At 42.2% G+C, this 21,684-nt stretch overlaps 2 protein-coding genes across 2 annotated transcripts; one reads left to right on the forward strand and one right to left on the reverse strand.

Annotated features, from left to right (window-relative positions):
- Window positions 1-10,408: 10,408 nt before the first annotated feature.
- LOC140699920 (uncharacterized) lies at window positions 10,409-18,525 on the reverse strand. The gene is made up of 3 exons (XM_072972404.1): window positions 18,420-18,525; window positions 17,325-17,988; window positions 10,409-11,442 (listed from the first exon to the last, which is right to left on the reverse strand). Exons 1-3 carry the CDS (start codon window positions 18,523-18,525, stop codon window positions 11,436-11,438), a joined length of 777 nt encoding a protein of 258 aa, XP_072828505.1. The 3' UTR covers window positions 10,409-11,435.
- Window positions 18,526-18,685: 160 nt separating this feature from the next.
- ADRA2A (adrenoceptor alpha 2A) lies at window positions 18,686-21,484 on the forward strand. The gene has a single exon (XM_072971875.1). The coding sequence runs from the start codon at window positions 18,686-18,688 to the stop codon at window positions 20,090-20,092; it is 1,407 nt and encodes a 468-aa protein (XP_072827976.1). The 3' UTR covers window positions 20,093-21,484.
- Window positions 21,485-21,684: the final 200 nt, after the last annotated feature.

Genomic DNA, 21,684 nt, shown 5'->3' on the forward strand with positions numbered 1-21,684 from the left:
GAGCTTGTGTGTATGTGTGGTTTTTAAAAATCTCATATCCAGGTGTGTTTATATATTAAGATGATGGAACTTGAATTTTAAAGGCCGTAATCTAATGTCTTTTTTTTTAATGGTTGTTGTTTCTTAAAAATGAAAATAGATACTACTTTTTAAACATTTTGGTTCCCCTACCTTCATTTATGTTAGTTTGAACAGAAATGCAAAGTGATCACAATCCTACATGTAGAACATGATGTCAAAGGCAAACCATCTATAGCTGAGGAATTTAATTTTTTTTAAGATGCATAAAACATATGTCATGTGTATGACTGTCACCTTGCAAAGGCTCATGAATTTCATTACTTCTTCTAACACAAAACTAAAGTGGACTCTAATTGGAATATCCTTGTGAAATTGGGATATTTAATATTTAAATACTTTGAATACCATAAGGGATATTGTTGAATGACTACATATGAACTAATATTTTTCCTAAAACTGCAGTGGTACTAGTTGCCATGTCCAATAATTGTCCTTTGGGAGAAATTAGGTTTGGTCTCTCCATAAGCCTCAGTAAATAAAAAAAGAATTATGGCATAGAATGTTACATTATAAAAGCATAGCTCTAAACTTTGCTTTTTGTTAATATATAAAGTAGCAAAATGACAAGACAGTGTCAAACAATCCTTTTTCTGGTAGTTTAATACTTTTAAAATCCCAAGTGATTTTATCATACAGAGAAAAGGGGGAGATGCTAAATAATTTATGGATTTGATGGATACAAATGAAAACAGTAGAAGATAGACGCTCTTAGAGGAGAAAATACACATAAAACCTTTATTTGTACTTTTATTAAAAGGTGGGTGATGCAATTGGAATGAACGCTATAAACGTTGCATATTTCTAATTCATCTCATTGTAAAGACTGAATCATTTAAAATAGATAAACTGTTCTACATCACAATTTATCTAGTCTTTCTCTGATAACTTTTGTTATAACTTTTACTTTTCATCCCTGTTATTGCTAAGCCATAGGTACATTTTGAGTCCAAATTTTAGCTTACAGAATTTGTTCTTGGTTATCAGTAAGAATGGGTCATGGTTAAAGTGTATAAAGTGGGACACTTTGAAATGGTAAGGGGGCACTATCAGTTGTTATGTTGGGCCAACAGCCATACATCAAAACTGTCTTTGGAAAACCAGGTGGTTACACAGTTACTCTTGAGTGATTAAACATCAGATGAAAGCAAATGATACAATCCAAAATAAGCGAAAGAATAAGTTCCTGACGTTTTAAATTTAACTAAGATGAATAACTTGTGAAGAAAGGTTTCCTTCTACCTGTATCAGAGGACAAGATCATATAAGGTGGTTTACCACGTATCTTTAACTAAAACTTTTCTCTTGCTTTATTCTTTTGGTTAGTTTTAGCCTTTAAGGGCCAATTTGGGTAACTGGAATACCTATGACAATGTTTGGTTATCAAATCTCTGAGAATTCTGATATGCAAGAATTGTGATATTGATTTGGTATCTAAGGGAGAATATCGTTATATTAAGAAAGTATTATGAGAAAGTTGTTTTGTTGTTGAATAGAATGCATTCTAATTCTAAACCTGATAACACTAATTCTAAGGAAACATTTGTGGGTTTATTTTTAACTTTGAAATATAAGTTAAAATATAAATAAGGTTTAAAAAATATTTTAACTTTTAAAACTGAAGTTGGTCATTAGTACCTTAAAAAAAAAGACTTTCTCTTTACACACTTGTTATTATTCCCCTGATATCATGCATTCTAAATATAAACATTTTTGAATGTAGATACCTGATAGTGATCAAGACTTCCACTGGATAGTGTTTCACACTGGGGACTTTCAGAGTTTGGTAGGAGGGCTAGTGCCCATTATTGAGAGTACTGTGGGCAGGGCTGTCAGGTACAGGTTTTGCAGGTTGCACAGCACACAACCACCACTACGTGTTGGCTGGGGCACAGGGGGTGTTTCACATCACAGATTTGTATACTTACTGTGACAGTTTTCAGCAGATGGCAGTAAAGTGCCTTGTTCTCATAAAATCAATATATTATGTAAATTTCTGACAAATGGAAGTAAAGAGTCTCGAAGAAGGAGCATTTCCCCCCCTCATTTGCACACTCATACTGTGTAGGGTAGTGGAGAGATTTGATATTCATGCAAAGTATTAGATCTCCATCCTAACAATCTAATAACAATGGAATACTATTTGACTAATGTTCTAAGCAGCTAATTTGCTATAGGTATTACTAAAAAGAAACTTACTCTGAAAATCTACTTAGAGCCTATAGGTGCTTTATCAGTGACCGTTATTTTTAGATTTCAATACCTTTTATTATTACTGGTATTATTTATTTGGATAATTTAAACTTACACTGTTCTGATCAGGCTTAATATACAGATAACATTTGCATTAGTCATCTATACTTTTTTTTTTGTAGAAATTCTTTTTCAATAAGTCTAGTTAAACCTGGTGTCCACTGCTAAAGGGAATGTTTCGTGTATGGCTCAAATCATTTATTTTAGTATCTGTCTTTAACAAGAAAGTATATCTAATATATATTTTCACTTATTTGGTTTTTTCTCACCTCAAAACTCATTTTTAACAGTTCTAAAAAAGTTATCTTGTAATTGCTAAATAAGAATGTAACAAAGTATTTTATGTGGTGAATCGTGTCCTTTGATTGTATTTTAATCTGTACATCAGAAATTGTTTTTAATTAGATACATGATAATTTGCACAGTACAGTTTACAAGACATATGCAGAACACTACACGATATCTGAAAACAGCATTTAACAGTTTTGACTTTTCTCCAGTAAACATCAGGCTTCCACTGCTGTTTAACAGGGTTTGTGCTATGATGAATACTTAAGCTATTCTGAATTATGATTCAAGGCTAAAAGGTATAAACAGCCTTCAGAAAATGCACATTTAACCTGAATTATAGTGTTGATTATTTTGGCTATATAAAAATAACCTTAATTTCAGTCATTCTGTAGTATTCAGTATAAATAATGTATTCTTAAATGTTTTGCCACTGAATTTTTTAAAAAGTTCCAATCCTATGTGTAACTAAAGTTGGACATGAAATTAATCTTTGCAGTGTCATTGAACCACTGAAATGTGGAACTGAGGGAAATGATTACTATTTAATCTTCTGGAAAACTAAGTAAAACAGCAAATAGCATTCCATAAGGTGTACAAAAATAGATGCACAAAACATGCAACAAAATATTTTATATGGTCGGTAGTGACCTTTAATATAGTTATTTGTATTATTCATGCTGACTATAAAATCTCAAACTATAGGTTTCTTTTTTAACAATTTGAGTGTATAACAAATAATCCTATAATGAAGACTGTCCTATAATAGAGACATTGAATTATTAGGGGTAATTCCCCCATTCTCTGAGCCTTCATGAAGAAAATGCCTTTTGTTTTGTAACCTTTTATAAGAAAGTCTGCTCTGCTGTTTAAGATGTCTTGGTAACTAAAGGTAGAAAGTAAGTGCAGGATTCCTAGAAAAAGAAAAGTTGTAATATTGGCTAATAAAGAACATTAAGTTGTGTTTTTAAATGTTCGTGAGAACAAAGCTATGACAGTAAAATAGACCTTACCCCATGGAACTATTTAACTGGCTGAAGAAAACTTACCAGGGAAGGTAACAACTATTAGTCCAGCGCACAATGTGATTGTTAATCATCTTTCCTTTTAACATTCTTTGATATGTATATTTAAAAAGTCACTCTGGCAACCTTGAGAAGAATGGATTGAAGGGAATCAAAACTAATGGTCAAGTAGCCAGATAGGTGGCTGTTGGAGTAATCGGGTGAGAGACAACGGTAGCTTTGGGATTGTAGCATTGGGGATGTAAAGAAAGAAACATTTTAGAGAGTTGTAGGAGGAAGAATTAGTAAGCCTTGATGATTGGTTGGGAACAGTGAGTGAGAGAATCAAAGGTTATGTCCAGGATTGTGGCTTAAGTATCTGGAAGTATTTACTAAACCATGGAAACTTGTAGGAGGAACACGTTTTTTAGTTTGGGTGTAAGGGGAAGATGTGTTCTAGTACCTGTGGGATGTTAAGTGGAGATGTGGAGTGAGCAACTAGATACGTAAGTCTGGTGCTTAGAAGTTAGCCTGAAAACAGATGGTCTGGTGTATAGATGGTAATTGAAGTAAAAATTTCCTAGGGAGATTATATAGAATGGGAAGAGGATGGAATACTGATGAATTCCAGCATTTAACTTTTGCATAGATAGAAGCCTAAGTGGCTGTAGTAGCATCGTGAAGGAAATAAGGAATATGGTGTTTTGAAAATAGAATAGTCAATTTCATTGAGTTCAGTATTTTCTAATCCCTCAGTGTATTCTGCTTCCATTCCATTTTACTTTCTGTGCCTATTTTTCTAGGACTCTGCACCATCCAAAATAGTTGCTGCTAACTAGTCACGTGAGATTATTTAGATTAATAAAAATTAAACGAAAATGTAACTTTAATTCCTCAATCACATTAGTCACATAGCAAGTTCTTAATAACCATATGTGGCTAGTGGCTGTTATACTAGTGCAGATACAGAACATTTCTGTCACAGAAAATTCTTTTGGAAGTCATTCTAGTTTATAGCTGCTCTTTCTCCATGATTAGTTTTCAGCTCTGAAGCTGAGACAGAGATTACACTAAGTGCTTGTTCTTCAGGTTGGGGCTGTGTGTAACTTTATTTTCCCAAAGGACTGGGTGGAGGGCACCAAATGAGAAATGTTAAGAGCAGCTCTTAATGGTTTTTCCAATAATCTTACATGATTCTTACATTATTATTTAAATTTGATTTTTAAAATTCTTCTCTAGAAATGTCACCTAAAGATTTAACCTGTTTTTCTTGATTAAAAAAATTTTTATTGTTTGCTCTTTTCCATATTCTAAGTATTCGATCAACTGGTTTATTGTGGTCTCTCTCCCTTCATTTTTTCCTGTTTAACCCTTTATTTACTTTGTAGTTAAATTATCTTGTGGAATAAATTAAGTTTGAGATAACTGGCCAAATATATATATTGATTTTTTATTCATCTTTGATAAAGACTGGCTTATCTGGTCTAGCTAAAGAACTAGATTTTTATGATCTTAGCCCTGCTGGGAAAAATCAGACACAGGAGGAGAAGGGTCTGTATTTTGAAGGGACACAATTCTAAAATCTATGCAAAAAAAAATCCGACTTGAGAAAAGTACCATTATAAAATATAAGAATATTTAGATTAAGTTTAAGTGATTGATTTATTGGCTTTTTAAAGTGATTAGACTATCAACTCAAACTATTCTTTACTGAGATTTTAAAAAACTGGATAAGTTCTTTAAATTACAAGTACAATAATTGTCTAATGAGAGTATATGTTATAAATATTACCTTCAAAATTAGGTATTGTGAATATCCAAATATTTTTAAAGATTTCACTTCATTGAATAACTATAATTACTTTGAATTTAGCTGTTGACAGAATCTGAGTAAGAGTCTGAATGGTTGGAGGGTTTTGTTTTAGGGGATTTGTTTATCTCTAACTTTGAAAATTAGAAAACCTAATTTTAATGTAATTTATTCCTTAAGGGGTTTTAATGTTCAGTGTTGGGGAATTTCTGAACTGTAAAGATATATAATACATGTATGTGAGTACATATATATGAATGTGAGAGAGACAAAGCACAATGGTGGAAACATAAATGAAGGGAATTTTATGTGTTTCAACTCAAGCGGGTGACTGATTTGTAAAGAAGTTCACTGGTTTTCCTTGATCTGGAGGGTTGTTATTTTTGTTGAATTTTATTTTAGATTCCATGTCTTTAACTAGCACTATTTCTTGGTGGAAAACAATGTTTATCATAAATGTTTTCTTGTCAGACGCACACTACAGTCACAAATTTTTGCCACAGAGGAGATTACAATCTAATGGACTTCACACCTATTTGAATAATCTACTTGAAAAAAAATTAAGAATAGCCAATCTCATTCAGAGTTCAATTTTTCTGCCAGAGCACCTCTTGTTACTACTTAATAAAGGCCATCCTGAGGCAACTGTGTACATTGATTGCCTTTTTAAAAAGTACTGCTAGAGAGAATGTGTATAGAGAATAAAATATTATTATGCAGAGTTATGGATGAGCCTGGATTTGGAATGATTACCACTTTTCCCCAAAATGTTTGGTGATTTATTTTCTTCTATGAACACCAGTGTAGATGCAAGTAATAATCTACACATTTAGGCCTTTGATGTCAACTTCAAAAGAACACGGTACAGTCAAGAATTCTAAGTAACTCCTAATTTATTCAGATTGCAGTTGAAAACTAAAAGAGAAATTTTTCTAGTCTTGTGCCTTTGTACAGTAAGAACTTATTCTGTTACTTTTCCCAGGACAAAATTAGGCTTGACACATTAATTGGGTGTTATTGTAGATGGATGTCTGATTATTAGGGTTTACTTTTTTCAGTTTCTATGTATACACACACACACACACACACACACACACACACACACTTCATTGAGATTACATTTCTCCAGCTTTTCTAGCACATTTGAATACCATGTAGTAAACACCAGCTCTTTAAAATATGCAATTCTACATTGGAGAGATGTTTGTTTAGGTCTTCTGCCCATTTTTGGATTGGGTTGTCTGTTTTTTTGTTATTGTATGAGCTGTTTGTATATTTTAGAAGTTAACCCCTAGTCAGTAACATCACTTGCAAATATTTTCTCTCCCATTTCGTAGGTTGTCTTTTCATTTTATTTATGGTTTCCTTTGCTGTTCAAAAGCTTATAAGTTTAATTAGGTCCTGTTTATTTATTTTTGCTTCTATTTCTATTGCCTCGGTAGACCGCCCTAGCAGAACATTGCTAAGATTTATGTCAGAGAATGTTTTGCCTATGTTTTCTTCTAGGAGGTTTACAGTGTCTTGTCTTATGTTTAAGTCTTTAAGCCATTTTGAGTTTATTTTTATGTATGGTGTGAGGGAGTGTTCTAATTTCATTGATTTACATGCAGCTGTCCAGCTTTCCCAACACCACTTGTTGAAGAGACTGTCTTTTCTCCATTTTATATACTTGCCTCCTTTGTCACAGATTGCTTGACCATAGGTGTGTGGGTTTATTTCTGGGCTCTCTATTCTGATCCATTGATCTGTGTGTCTGTTTTTGTGTAGATACCATGCTGTTTTGATTACTATAGCTTTGTAGTAGTGTCTGAAGTCTGAGAGGGTTATGTGTATGAAGACATACAAATGGCCAATAGGCACATGAAAAAATGTTCAATATAGCTAATTATCAGAGAAATGCAAATCAAAACTCAATGAGGTATCACCTCACACTGCTCAGAATGGCCATCATTAAAAAGTCCACAAATGATAAGTGCTGGAGAAGGAGTGGAGAAAAGGGAACCCTCCTACACTGTTGGTGGGAATGCAGTTTGGTGCAGCCATTATGGAAAACAGTATGGAGATTCCTTAAAAAACTGTAAATAGACTTACCCTGTGATCCAGCAATCCCACTTCTGAGCATATATCCAGAGGAAACTAATTCAAATTGAAGGGAGCATTTGGACACCAAAATAAATAAGAGCAGTAATTAGTTATAAATTATGAAAAAGTAGGAAGTTGGTAATCCATATCAGTGATACATAAATAGGGAATAAGTGAGTCTTGTAGTATGTGGTAAATGAAGAGGCGGTGCTGAGAAAATAATTTTGCAATCATCGTAGTAAAAATTGGTTCAAGCAAATATCAATGGATGATAAATCTAGGGGGGAATTTTGATGAGCAGGACATTTGCATGACCATAAGATGGGTCCCCACAGATTGCTTATTTGTCACAAGGGGGAAAATTGTAACTATAAAAAAGAAATCCAATAAACACTTTGGCTGGGTATTCAAAATTAACATCACCAGTGAGGGGCAGACGGATATGATGTTACTCTGGATGTGATATACTAAGATGGACACAATGTCACATATAGTACAGTACCACATAAACTGTTGGAAATGTATAACCAAGAGGAAACATCAGACAGACCCAAAGTGAGGAATCTTCTATTAAAAGACAAAACAAAACCCTGTTCTTCAAAAATGTCAAGGTTATAAAAAGACAAAGGCTGTAGAAAGTAATCCACGCTACATAAAGACATAACAAGTACGTGTAATACATCATCCTAGACTGACTTCTGTATTGGATAAAAAATGCTGTTGGGTCAATCGACAAAATTGAAATACAAAGGTAGATTGGTAATGTACCAACTGAAGACAACTCCTGTGATTCTGTAAAAGAACATTTCTATGCTTAGAAAATAAACACAAGTATCTCGAGGTGAAGTGCCAAGATATTTGTAACTTAGATAGTTCTGAAAAGTAATATTGTATAATATTTGTGTGTGTGTGTTTGAGACACACATACATACATACGTACATAGAAAATATATAATAAAGCAAATGGTATAAAATCTTTAAGAAGGGTGAATCTGAGTAAAGGGCATACGAATCTTTGTACCATTATTCTTATGTTTTTTGTAAGTTTGAAATTATTTTAAGTAGTTTTTGTTACAAAAATAGCTATTTGGTGATTGACATATACACAAAAAACTAGCTAGATGAAAAAATAATTTTCATTTATTTCTTATTAGAAACCAAAATATTTAAAGTCTGGCAAGGTGAAAGTCTTTTTAGTACTTGCCAGACATCTCTTTAAGGTATAGCCAGGAAACTTACTTCTGCCTCCTTTAGCCTAACATCACCTTATGATGATGTTTCTTTGGCCTAAAGGTTTTAAGAATTTCCACTAGCTTAGAAATATTGTGCTACAATTACTTTGTCTTCATGCTTTATTCAGCCTCAGTTGAAAATTTGTCTTTCAACAGCAACAGGCTGAGGAGTGAAAGATCGACCATTAAGAGGTCAATGAACTTGCCCTGACTCTTTGCAGCCAGTAGGTATCCTTGCGTGTTGTATCACTGGTTGTTTTGGTTAGAGACTGATCAATTTTAAGGATCTCTTCAAAGAACCAGCTTTTTGTTTTATTGATTTTTCTACATAGTTTTCTGTTTTTATTTTTCCTTCTTTGTCTTGGGTTTAATTTATTTCATTCTTCATTCATTTATTCATTTATTAGTAAGGCATAAATTGACATATAACATATCAGTTTCAGGTGTACAACATAATGATTTGATATTTGTACATATTGTGAAGTGATCACTACAATAAGTCTAGCTAACATCCATCACCATACATAGTTAACGAATTTTTTCTCTTGTGATAAGGACTTTTAAGATTTACTCTCCTAGTGACTTTCAGATATGCAACACAGTATTATTGACTATAGTCACCATGCTATATGTCACATCCTCATGATTTATTTATTTTATAACTGGAAATTTGTACCCTTTGCCCTTCACCCATTTTGCTCACCCCTTATCCCCCATCTCTGGCAACCACCAGTCTGTTTTCTGTATTTATGGACTTTTTGTTTTTTTTAGATTCCACATGTATAAGTGAGATCATATAGTATTTATTTATCTTTGATGTATTTCACTTAGCATAATGCTCTAAGGGTCCATTCACATTGCCACAAATGGCAAAATTTCTTTATTTTTTATGGCTGAGTGGTATTCCATTGTATGTTTACATCACATTTCCTTTATCCATTGATCTCCTGATGGACACAGGTAGTTTCCATATCTTGGCTATTATAAATAATGCTGCAATGAACATGAGGGTGCCTATATCTTTTTGAGTTAGTATTTTACCCAGAAGTGGAATTGCTGGATCATATGATAGTTCTATTTTTAATTTTTTGAGGAACCTCCATACTGTTTTCCATAATAGCAGCACCAATTTACATTCCCTTCAACAGTGGGCAAGGGTCTCCTTCCTTGTCTTTTTGATAATAGCCATTCAAACAGGTGTGAGGTGACATCTCATTGTGGTTTTGAGTTTTGCTTCCCTGATGATTAGTGATATTGAACACCTTTTGTTGTACCTGTTGGCCATCTGTATGTCTTCTTTGGAAAAATGTCTGTTTAGATACTCTGCCCATTTAAAAAAGTGGATTGTTCATATTTTTTGTGATTGATTTGTATAAGTTCTTTATATATTTTGGATACTAACCCCTTATCAGATATATTCTCCCATTTGGTAAGTTACCTTTTCTTTTTGTTGACGGTTCCCTTGGTATGCAGACGCTTTTTAATTTGATGTAGTCTCAGGGCAAGGGACTTCCACCCCCTCCCTTGCCATTCACACACACACAAATGTAATAAATATTTGTTAAAACCCATTATAGTAATATTTTCCTATGTTTATTTTGGTTTTAATTCTTCATTCTATGCTAATTTAATAATTAACAATGAAACTTTAAGATGGGTAGATTGTATGATCATTTTGCATCTGTCTGAGGAAGAATCAGATTAATAAAGAAGAAAGTTTTGCCAAATAAACAAATATACTTAATATGTTAAGCACCTATCAAATACCAAACACTCTGTTATGTATTTTCCATGTATTCGTTCATTTAATATTCACTGAAGAGCATGCATGAGGTGCTTGCTACTATTTTCCCCATTTCCATATGAGAAAACCAAGGTCCAGAAGGTTAAGTAAGTTAATACAGTTATTAAGTGACTAGAAGCAGGACCAGAGCCCAGGTTTATCTTACAAAGCCCGGATTCCTAATGACTTCACTCTAATACCTGCCAGAACCTGCAGGCAGGGGCCTCTTTAGGAGGGAAGAGCTTGTGCTTTGCTGGTGTCATTAACTAGGGCAAATGGAAACAAATCATTTCCAGGGAGCAGAATGACCAGATCACCTTTTAAACCGTGTGTGTGTGTGTTTGTGTGTGTGTGTGTGTGTGTGTGGTATGTTTCAGGCATGGGGTCTCCATGGTTTCTTTGGGTAAATGTTAAGGGTGATTCGCCTTACCTACCTAGGTTAATGAATGTTGGTTTTAAAGTTATTAGTGTTGGTGACAAATATCTCCTTTATACCCGAGGGCCAGTGGCTCTAGCTCACCTGTTGTTCCTGAGAACAAATAGCCATCACTCCCCAAAACTGATTCAAGGTGTGCTTTTCCTTATGCTTCTGGACAAAGTAGGCAAGATAAAATACCTGGATGAGGTGGGAAAGGGCCCTTATTTGTGAGGACTGACTGGGAAGACTCAGGAGATGATGGTAAGTTTCATGTGTGCGCACAGCCCTCAGCAGTCTTGTTTCAGTGGCAACACAAATACACCTGCAGGATCAGGAAGCAGCAAAGAGCCAGACGGGAGCCCAGCCTTTCTTGGCGTCCTGAAGGTAGAGTAGATCCTGGCACAGACGGCTGTCTTTTCCATCTTGGCCAGAGGCCCTTGCAGGGGCAGAACATCTGGCTTCATCTTCCAGGAGGAGGCAGGATGGGCTAGCACCTTAAAAAGGAGACGAAGGCAGCGGTGAGACTTCATACTTGTTTTTGTGGGACTAGCAGGAATGATCTGGCAGTCAGGGGCGAGAAACACGTAGGGTGGTAAATAAGGCAGCTCCTTCCAATAACACTCTGGGAGGTGATGCTTTTCTTTCGGCTTACATTCGCCTTCAATAACAATGTGATTGCAAAGGGCTCCTGCACTGGTAACAAGAAAGTGAAGGAATTAAACAATAGCTCAGAGGAAGCAACAGACCTTTTTTCTGGCGACTGCTCCCCCGCTTACCCCCATGTCAGCAATGCAGAGACTTGACAGATGTTTGTAGTTTACTGCAGCATTTGGCTCCAGCTGTGCCCGTGGCATGGGCGGCAGTGGGAACATTGTGTTCCCCACCTGCTCATCATGTTCAGACAGGTGAGGGTGAGGGTGAGGGTGTGTATTTGAGTATGGTGCCTGTGCCTGTGTGTGTGTGTGTGTGTGTGTGTGTCTGAAGTTCTATTTGTGAAGGTTATATCACAGCCTAGGAGTCCAAGCTAATGGGGCTTGGAGTTTTTTCTTAGTCAAGTCTCCAAAATAAATAAATAAGCTGTTAATACCACTTCCTCCCCAGTTCTGCTCTTTTTAGATGAAGTCTAGGAGCATTTTGGTGTTCCCTGACATTTTAATTACACGTGTAATTCCAGGATAAACATTATTTAGCTTAAGCAGCTTTAATTTGTTGGTAAACTGTCTGGCTGATAGTTATAAATAGAATATCTCCCACTATTTACATGTTCCTTTCAGGAAAAATTAGATAGATAGGTAGATAGATAAGATAGACAGACAGACAGACAGACAGAAAGAAAGAATCCTATACCTATATCCTAGAACTGGTTAACTAAATCCTGATTTTGAAATTTAGCCACCTTCTGGGCCTCTTTACTTTTGGGTAACTTAATTGTAAGTAGTATCTATTCATCCCACAAACACTTATCAGATATCTATGGCAACACGTCTTACGTTTTGGTATTTTTTGAATTACTCAGGTATTTGTTAAAAAATACAAGTGAATGCCTAGGTCCTTCCTTAGTCCCGTTGAATCTCCAAGGAATCGGTTCCAGGAATTTGATTTTTAAAAAGTCTGTTTTAGACATGCTCTGGGAATGCAAAGATAAACAGGACAGTCTTTCCCCCCTGCTAGACCATGGTACAAATGAACAGGTAAGCTAGGGTGATAGGTTCACACATGCTCTGGAGGAAATATGTGTGGGTCCCATCAAAGAAAGTGGCTGATTCTGCCACGGGGGAGGCCAGCCGGTCCGTGGCTGCACAGCAAGTGGTGTAACACTGGCTCTCCATCAGGTAGGTCACTGGGAAGTATTCAGCCTTGTGCAGGGTGCCTGATGTTTCCTTCAAACCAGCAGACGTCAGAAGTGGAAGATGAACACACCTTGCCCTGTTCTGTCCTGCTGTAGTAGCCACAGATGGACTGGGAGGACTGGGAAGTAGGGAGGCTTGGCTAACTCGATGGCACTCTCCCTTACAAGCTCCCCTTTGTCAGTGTGGTGAAGGGCGAGGTCCACAGAAAGGAGTTAGAAAGCTCACTGGGCTTGTACTCGGGAAACATGAGGTCCAGATCCGACCCTGCTCCTTATTAACTGGGCTATCTGCTTGGCCTCTCTGAGCCTTGTTTTCCCCATCTGTAAGGGCAGGTAATAATAACATCTACATTATAGAGTTGTTTTGAGAATTATATAAAATAGAGTATATAAACTGCTCAGCTTTGTACCTGGCATGGGGTCAGTGCTAATGAATAGCATTTATTTATTTATCTGGTTTTATTGAGATATAATTGACATATAACACTATGTGAGTTTAAGGTGTACAGTATAATAACTTGAGTCACATATCTCATGAAATGATTATCACACTAAGTTTGGTGAACATCTGTCATCTCAAAACTAGATGTAAAATTAAATACAGATACAAATTAAACAGAAAAAAATTTTCCTATGATAAGAACTTTTACGACTTACTCTCTTAACAGCTTTCATATATACCACAGATTTATTCTCTTAGTGACCTTCATATATAACATACAGCAGTGTTAATTATATTGATCATGTTGTACATTACACCCTTAGTACCTGTTTATCTTATAACTGGAAGTTTGTACCTCTTGACTGTTGTCATCCAATCCCCCCAACCCCAACCCTTGGCCTCTCGTAACCAAAAATCTGATCTCTTTTTCTATGAGTTTGATTTGAAGTATATTTGACCTACAACACTAGGTAGTTCCTGTTACACAACATAGTGATTTGATATTTCTAAACATTTCAAAATGATCATCATGATAAGTCTAGTTACCATGTAATATATAGTTACTAACTATAAAGTTTTAACTATATTTTCCACACTATACATTTCATGCTCATGACTCATTTATTTTGGAATTTTGTACCTCTTAATCTCCCTCACCCATATCTCTCTTCCCCCCAATCCCCTCCTCTCTGGCAACCACCTGTTTGTTCTCTGTATCTGTAACGCTGTTTCTATTTTATGTTTATCCATGTTTTTTTTTAGTCCACTTATATGCAAAATGATACAGTATTTTTTTTCTCTGACTTATTTTACTCAGCACAATACCTTCAGGGTCCTACATGCTGTCACAGATAGCAAGATTCCATTCTTTTTTATAGCTGTGTAATGTTCCACTCTGTATACATACCACATTTTCTGTATCTGCTTACCTACTGATGGGCACTTAGGTTGCTTCCATATCTTGACTATTGTAAATAATGCTGTAATGAACATAGGGGTGCATATATCTTTTCTAATAAGTGTTTTCATTTTCTTTGGATATATAACCAAGAGTGGAACTGCTGGATCATATGGTGGTTCTATTTTTAATCTTGAGGAGTCTCCATACTGTTTTCCACAGTGGCCACACCAATTTATAGTCCCACCAACAGTTTACAAGTGTTCCCTTTTTTCCACACGCTCACCAACACTTATTAATGATCTTTTTGATGACAGCCATTCTGACAGGTGTGACATGATATCTCCCTGTGGTTTTGATTTGCATTTCCCTGATGATTAGCAATATTAAGCATCTTTTAATGTGCCCATTGGCCATTTGTAAGTTTTCTTTGGAAAATGTCTATTCAGATCCTCTCTAGGGTTTATTAATAGTAGAAATCATAGTGGACCCCCATTTGTGTGTCCAGAGGTGACTTCTCCTCAGGCCAAGAAAGCCAACCCCTGTATTTACAGTGGCTCTCAACTGTTGTTATGCCCCAGGTCCCTGGAGGGCTGTGACACCATCCTGGCTGTCCCAGGAGAATCAGGGCATTATTGTCAATCTGGGGCCCATTCTTGGTAGCTCAGGTTGGCTTGATAAAAGTCCCCAGGTCATTTGGACACCCACCCCCACAAAGGTACCTGCTCACCACTCCTGCTCCTACTAAGATTTACTGCTTTAGAGCAGTGAGTCGTAACTGAGTGCACATATTAGCATCTCCAAGGAGCTCTGTTAAAGTTACATGCTCTACAAACCATTGCAGACCTGATGAATCATAATTACCCTGGTGGAGCCCTGGTAAGTGTATTTCACCTTCCCAGGCAATGCTGATATACAGGCCTGGCTAAGAATTATTGTCTTTGTGAATATCTCTCTGCTCAATGCTGTTTCACTCAGCAAGCACAGGATTAAGTCTTCTAGCAAAAAACAAAAACAAAAACAAAAACAAAAAACGATAATGGCATCCACATAGCTTTTTAAATCTCAGAGATACTGACCCTGTGGGTCAAACTAAGGAGGCAGAACCCTTGGTGATAAGGCACATGTGTTAAGAGGAAGAACTGCATCTAAAAGGGCTCTGCGTGTAGCTCTGAACATAGCGTGCACTAGGCACTTAACCAAAGGCAGCTATTGTTGTCATCAATAATTGTTGTGTATTGGTCTCAGGGATCCTAGCTCCTTGGAAGGCCTGTTTTTCCATTTTAGGAGAAACGACTCCAAACCCAGGAATTAAGAAATCGACTGGCTGTTTGGGAAGCGTTTAGAAAATGTGACAAGAGGTGTCATACACAGGCCAGCAGCAGAGATTCCAAGAAAGAAAAGCACCCTGGCCTCTGTTTTCATTTCCCTCTTTGCTTCTGAAATGAGATGGGAAAGGAGAGATGTATGCTCGCAGCTGGAGTGGTGATGGGAGGCGATGGCCTCTCAGAACTCAGCCCCTAAGGTCTGTGAGCAACACGGTGAACCGCAGACTGCCACGGGCTTTGATGTTTGTCTCTCTTAGCATTTATACACTTGAGGTTTGGGGCTCCTGGTTGCCGCACAAAGATAAGTGTAACCACATTTCCAACTGAGCCTACTGCAAGGTCTCTGCTCCCTGCCAAGAGACACAGAGCTGAGACTTGGTTAGAAGATGGGAAATAATGGACTCAACAGATGGAGGAAATTTTCTTTAGATGCTCCAGAAAAGGGGGTTATAAAAGACTCCTCAGAATTAAGGCTAGAAGAGGAGATCATCCCACTGGAGCAAAGATTGGGAGATACAGGCACTGAAGTCACATGGAACACCCGGGAAGTACTTTGAGAAGTGCAGACTTCAGGACTATCTACATCAAGAGCAAAAGCATCAGTCACTGTATCTCTGGCCTGTATCACGGGTGGGGGCTGCAGAGCTCAGCTGCGGTTGCAGGTGATGCCCAAGGTCTTTCATTTAGTCCTCAGCCCCTGAGACTGAACCTTACTGGGCAGAGAGGCAGTCTGTTCAATCCAATTTCCAGCTTAGTTGACTACATAAAGTATTTCGGTTTAGTGGGTCTTTAAATAAGACAATTTTTCTTTAGTTCTAACCTCTCTCCTGCTGACAGTTCCTATCCTCCAGGGCCTTACCCCTAAACTGCCTGCTATTTATTTGGAAAGTACAGATAGCACAATACAAGCTGGTACTCTGGCAACCGTGCAAATCTATCACAGGATATCTAGTACACGGAGGAAAACTGCATTCACCCCCCCCCCAACTCCATGCTATTCCTAGCAGACAGAACATGGAAAATACTCTCTCTTCTCTTGGCCACCACCCTCCCCTTACTGAAAGATAATGTGTGTGCATCCGAAATGGGGATGTGGAGTCTAGCTTTCTGGCCTCAACAAAGACAATAATTCAGAGCAGACCAGAACTGAGCAACGAGCCAGGCAGGATCAGGCCTCTGGGGTCTGCGGGAAGGGTGGGCTGGCCTGTGCGGGTCCAGGGTGGGATGACAGTTCTGGGCTCTGATGCCTGCAGAACCCTTCCTGATGTGGCTTTATCAGATGAAACCTTACTCCCGCCGGTGGGAGGGTATGCTTTAGGAAGATTTCTGCAACACGACAAAGTGCTATTTAAAAAATCTGGGTTCTCCTTTCCTGAGCTTGGGCAAAAAAAAACAAAAAACAAAAAACAAAAAAAAAACTTGCCCTGAGATGGGAGAAGGTGCTTGTAGGCAAAGGACTGCAGGAGCGGTAGAAGGCTCCCGGCACCGGCGAGTAGCTTCACAGCGGTGACACCGAGCGGCCGGCAGGTGTCAGTGCGCCCTCGCTCTGCCAGCGAGCGCCGCTTCCGCCTCCACGACCCCTCCTCACCGCTGTCCAGCCGGTGAGGTTCGCACCCCGGGCCTCCCTGATCCCTCAGACAGTTCTGTGGCTGGGACCACATGTGGCCGCCTCTCCCCAAGGCAGAGCTCTGACCTCTGACGGGGCCCGCTCCTCACGGGGTGCCTCCCATTGAGCCCCAGGGGTTGGATCCGAACCTGTGCCTTCCTCTATCACCAGCTCCACTCATCCCGCCGCCGGGAGCACTTGCGGACGAGAGCAGCCCGGTCCAGGGCGAGGCTGCTCCGGATGCGACCCTTACCGGTGGTTGCTTCTCCTCATTCGGCTGGGGGTCCCCAAAACGCTTTCCTCCCGGGTCCCACTCAACCCGATATGGACACTCCCAGGTGCTGGATGCGATGCTCGGCCGGCCTGGAGATGCTCGGCGAATTCCCAGGGGGGACCTCTCCGCACTCCCTGGGCAAGCTCTTTAAATCCCTCGCTTAGGGTAACCCCTCCCTCCCTGGCCAAAGGGCTCGTCTCGCCAAGGGGGCAAGGCTCCAGTGGGTCCCGCGCGGGACGCGGGCTCCAGACCCGAGGAGGGGAGGCGCAAGGGGCGGGGAGGGTCGGTTTCCCACGTGGGGGCTGACGCCGGCTGCTCGGCAACGCGGGCTTGATCCTGGGGCTATAAAACCAGCCCACCGCGAGCGCCGCGGAGAAGCAGCGGCTCCGGCTTCGGTGCAGACGCCCAGCAGCCGGCGCGCCGCCGCCCGGCCACCCCCTGCACCTTCTCCCCTCAGCCCTGCGCTGCTGCCCCAACTCACGCTGCCCTCGGACCCCGACCAGTCCGGTCGCGCTCAGCGCCCAAAGCTCGCAGGGCCGACGCCCAGGAGACCCCTCTACCTCTGCCGCGGCTCCTGGAGCCGATCGCCCACCTGCCCCGGCCCGCCTGAGGACGGGGGTGCCTTCATGCGGCCCCGACACCCCTCACCCTGCCGCCGCCGCCGCCCCCAAGCTCCGCGCGCTGCGCCCCAGCCCCAGCAGGGCACGCAACTTTGGAAGTCCCGCGGCTCTCCGAGAGGCGGCAGAGTCCGCACTCTGGCCCCAGCTCGGGCCCCACCGGCCCCGCCGCGTCTAGGGGAAGCGAGAGAGTCGGTAATTGCTTCGGGGATGTAAAGAGACAGACATAGGACCCCAAGCCAGCATCAGCACCCCTCGGCTGCCTCCCGGGGTTGGGGCGGGCCCCGCACACGGTAAGACCTCTTGCTTTCGCTCAGGCTCGAGTCAAAGATATAGATAGAGATATATTTAATTTCCTGTCATCCTTCCGAGTCATCAGGACACCGACGATTTTTGTTCTCCTTTCTTCAAGAATAAATCTCTTCTTTCCCCATCGGCTCGACCTACTCTCTCCCGCCGCTTAGAAATAAAACTTGGCTCTGTTTAGGAGCTGGGAGCAAGAAGGCGCCGACCCAGAGCGCCCGACGCACGGGCGGGGCGCGGTTGGCAGGAGCCCGGCCCATGGTCCGCTAGCGATCCCCCAGCTCGGGCCGGCCTCCTTGAGGCCCCTTCCCCATGTGAGGCGCGGCGGGGCGAGCGGGGCGCAGGAGGAAGAGGAGGACCCACGGGCGCCGGGCCGGAAGGCAGCTGGCAGCAGGCCCAGGCGAGCGGGCACCCGCGTTCATGTTCCGCCAGGAGCAGCCGCTGGCCGAGGGCAGCTTTGCGCCCATGGGCTCCCTGCAGCCGGACGCGGGCAACGCAAGCTGGAACGGGACCGAGGCGCCGGGGGCCGGCGCCCGGGCCACCCCCTACTCCCTGCAGGTGACGCTGACGCTGGTGTGCCTGGCCGGCCTGCTCATGCTGTTCACTGTGTTCGGAAACGTGCTTGTCATCATTGCCGTGTTCACAAGCCGCGCGCTCAAGGCGCCCCAGAACCTCTTCCTGGTGTCTCTGGCCTCGGCCGACATCCTGGTGGCCACGCTTGTCATCCCTTTCTCGCTGGCCAACGAGGTCATGGGCTACTGGTATTTCGGCAAGGCGTGGTGTGAGATCTACCTGGCACTCGACGTGCTCTTCTGCACGTCGTCCATTGTGCACCTGTGTGCCATCAGCCTGGATCGTTACTGGTCCATCTCCCAGGCCATCGAATACAACCTGAAGCGCACGCCACGTCGCATCAAGGCCATCATCTTCACCGTGTGGGTTATCTCGGCCGTCATCTCCTTTCCGCCGCTCATCTCCTTCGAGAAGAAGAAACGCGGCAGTGGCCAGCAGCCGGCCGAGCCGCGCTGCGAGATCAACGACCAGAAGTGGTATGTCATCTCGTCCTGCATCGGCTCTTTCTTCGCACCCTGCCTCATCATGATCCTGGTCTATGTTCGCATCTACCAGATCGCCAAGCGCCGCACCCGCGTGCCTCCCAGCCGCCGGGGTCCCGAGGCCGCCGCCGCGCTGCCGGGGGGCGCTGAGCGCAGGCCCAACGGCCTGGGCCCAGAGCGTGGCGTTGGCCCCGTGGGCGCCGAAGCCGAGCCGCTGCCCGTCCAGCTCAACGGTGCCCCGGGGGAGCCCGCGCCGGCGGGGCCGCGCGACGCAGACGCGCTGGACCTGGAGGAGAGCTCGTCGTCTGAGCACGCCGAGCGGCCCCCGGGGCCCCGCAGGTCCGAGCGCGGCCCCCGGGCCAAGGGCAAGACCCGGGCGAGCCAGGTGAAGCCCGGGGACAGCCTACCGCGGCGCGGACCAGTGTCGACGGCGGCGACGGGGTCGGGGGTGCCCGCGGCCGGGCCCGGGGAGGAGCGCGGCGGGGGCGCCAAGGCGTCGCGCTGGCGCGGGCGGCAGAACCGGGAGAAGCGCTTCACCTTCGTGCTGGCGGTGGTCATCGGGGTGTTCGTGGTGTGCTGGTTCCCCTTCTTCTTCACCTACACGCTCACGGCCGTCGGCTGCTCCGTGCCGCGCACGCTCTTCAAGTTCTTCTTCTGGTTCGGCTACTGCAACAGCTCGCTGAACCCGGTCATCTACACCATCTTCAATCACGACTTCCGCCGCGCCTTCAAGAAGATCCTCTGCCGAGGGGACAGAAAGCGCATCGTGTGAGCGCGGAGTCCGCGCCGCGCGAACAGACTCGCGCCCACCGCAGGCAGCTGGGATCGAGGGGCGCGTTTATGCAGCCCCAGCACCCCGAAGCCGGGGTCCAGCCTATTCTGAGTTTCCTGGCCCGAGGGTTGCTCTGCGGGCGTCCCGCCGGCATCTGTACTCCCCTACCAGAGAAAGTCCTGACAAGGGGGAGGGTCCCCAATTGCTGTCTGGACCGCTCCTCACGCGGAGCGATCTGCCTGGATTCTTGGGCCTCCCCAAAGCAGTATTGTTTCCTAAAGGTATTTTCACCTCCCAAGGTCCAGTTCTCATGGCAGTTCAGAGCAAGCAGTTGATCCCAGCGGGCATGGCTCACAAAAGGTTAATGGATGGGGGTTTCCCAGCCCTGGCTAATTGCTCTCCCCTCCCCCAACTCTATTTTTAAACAAACGCTCAGGGCAGCCCTGCTCGCCCTCCCATCCACCCCCTGTAAACACACACTATTTTTGATAGTACATGGGGGTTGGGGGGTGGTCCCCAATATCTTTTGGCTTTTGAGGTCGGAATCCTGGCTGTTGGAGATGCCCTCCAGGCAGACGATGGTGTCTAGTTCAGGGCAAGCCTCTTTGCAATTCGATCCCTTTTCTACTGTCATTACCTCCCTCTGTGTCCTTTTCACCAGCAGCTGGTGACTGTCCCTTGGGACTGGACCTGCTTTGAGATTTCCTGAGGGGGGAAAGATTTCTGTCCACTTTTCCCCCTGTGCCTAACAGCATAATTGCCTTTTCCTATGTAAATATTACAATGATGGACCAAGAAAGAAGTAAATGAAACTCTGCCTTGCAGCAGCCCTGTGTATAAAGCCATTATCCTCTGATGCATTCTTCGCCCCCGTACCTCACTTTAAAACCTCTTTCCAGTGTCCCCTCCCTCCTTTCCTCTGGGGCCACTGCTTGAAGTATATGTATGTTTCCATCTTTTATGTATGTGCACTCCTCACTCCCCCAAAGTGCTGACTGTGCGAAATCTTTTACCTGCTGTTTTTAGACACAGAGAAGTGGAAATTATGTGGAAGAAGCAAACCTGATACAATTTGCCCAAGGTAAACAGTTTGAAAAGACAAATGGGCCTGCCAGACTGTACAGTTCCTGCCCCAAGAGCTCTTACGTATCAAAGTGTTGTCCATTTTTCCTCCCTTTTTTTCTGGTTGAGCTCAAGTCATTGCTGAGCTCCCAGAGTTTAGGGAGGAGGGCAGAGACCTTGTTTACATTCAAGTTTCCACATGTTTTAGACAAAGACTCTTTCAGGCCTGCACTCTTATTTCACTAAAGAAAAACTAATGTCAGCGGATTTTTTTTTAATAAAAAGTTTACAGAGCAAATGTGAAATAAATATGAATTAAATTGTCTGTTATCTGAGTTTTCAAAAGTGTTAAGACTTGAGGACCATCTGATTTTATATATATTTGAAATTAAAAAAATACATATGCATTATAAAACCCCTTTAAAAATGCAAGCAATAACAAAGCTGCCATTTACCAAGTGTTTCTCCTGTGCTGGACACAATGTTGAGTCTGTTAGAAGCTCTTGCTTCATTTAATTTTCCCCCAAACC

The sequence above is a fragment of the Vicugna pacos genome, chromosome 11, assembly GCF_048564905.1.
Source record: "Vicugna pacos chromosome 11, VicPac4, whole genome shotgun sequence".
Classification (NCBI taxonomy): domain Eukaryota; kingdom Metazoa; phylum Chordata; class Mammalia; order Artiodactyla; family Camelidae; genus Vicugna; species Vicugna pacos.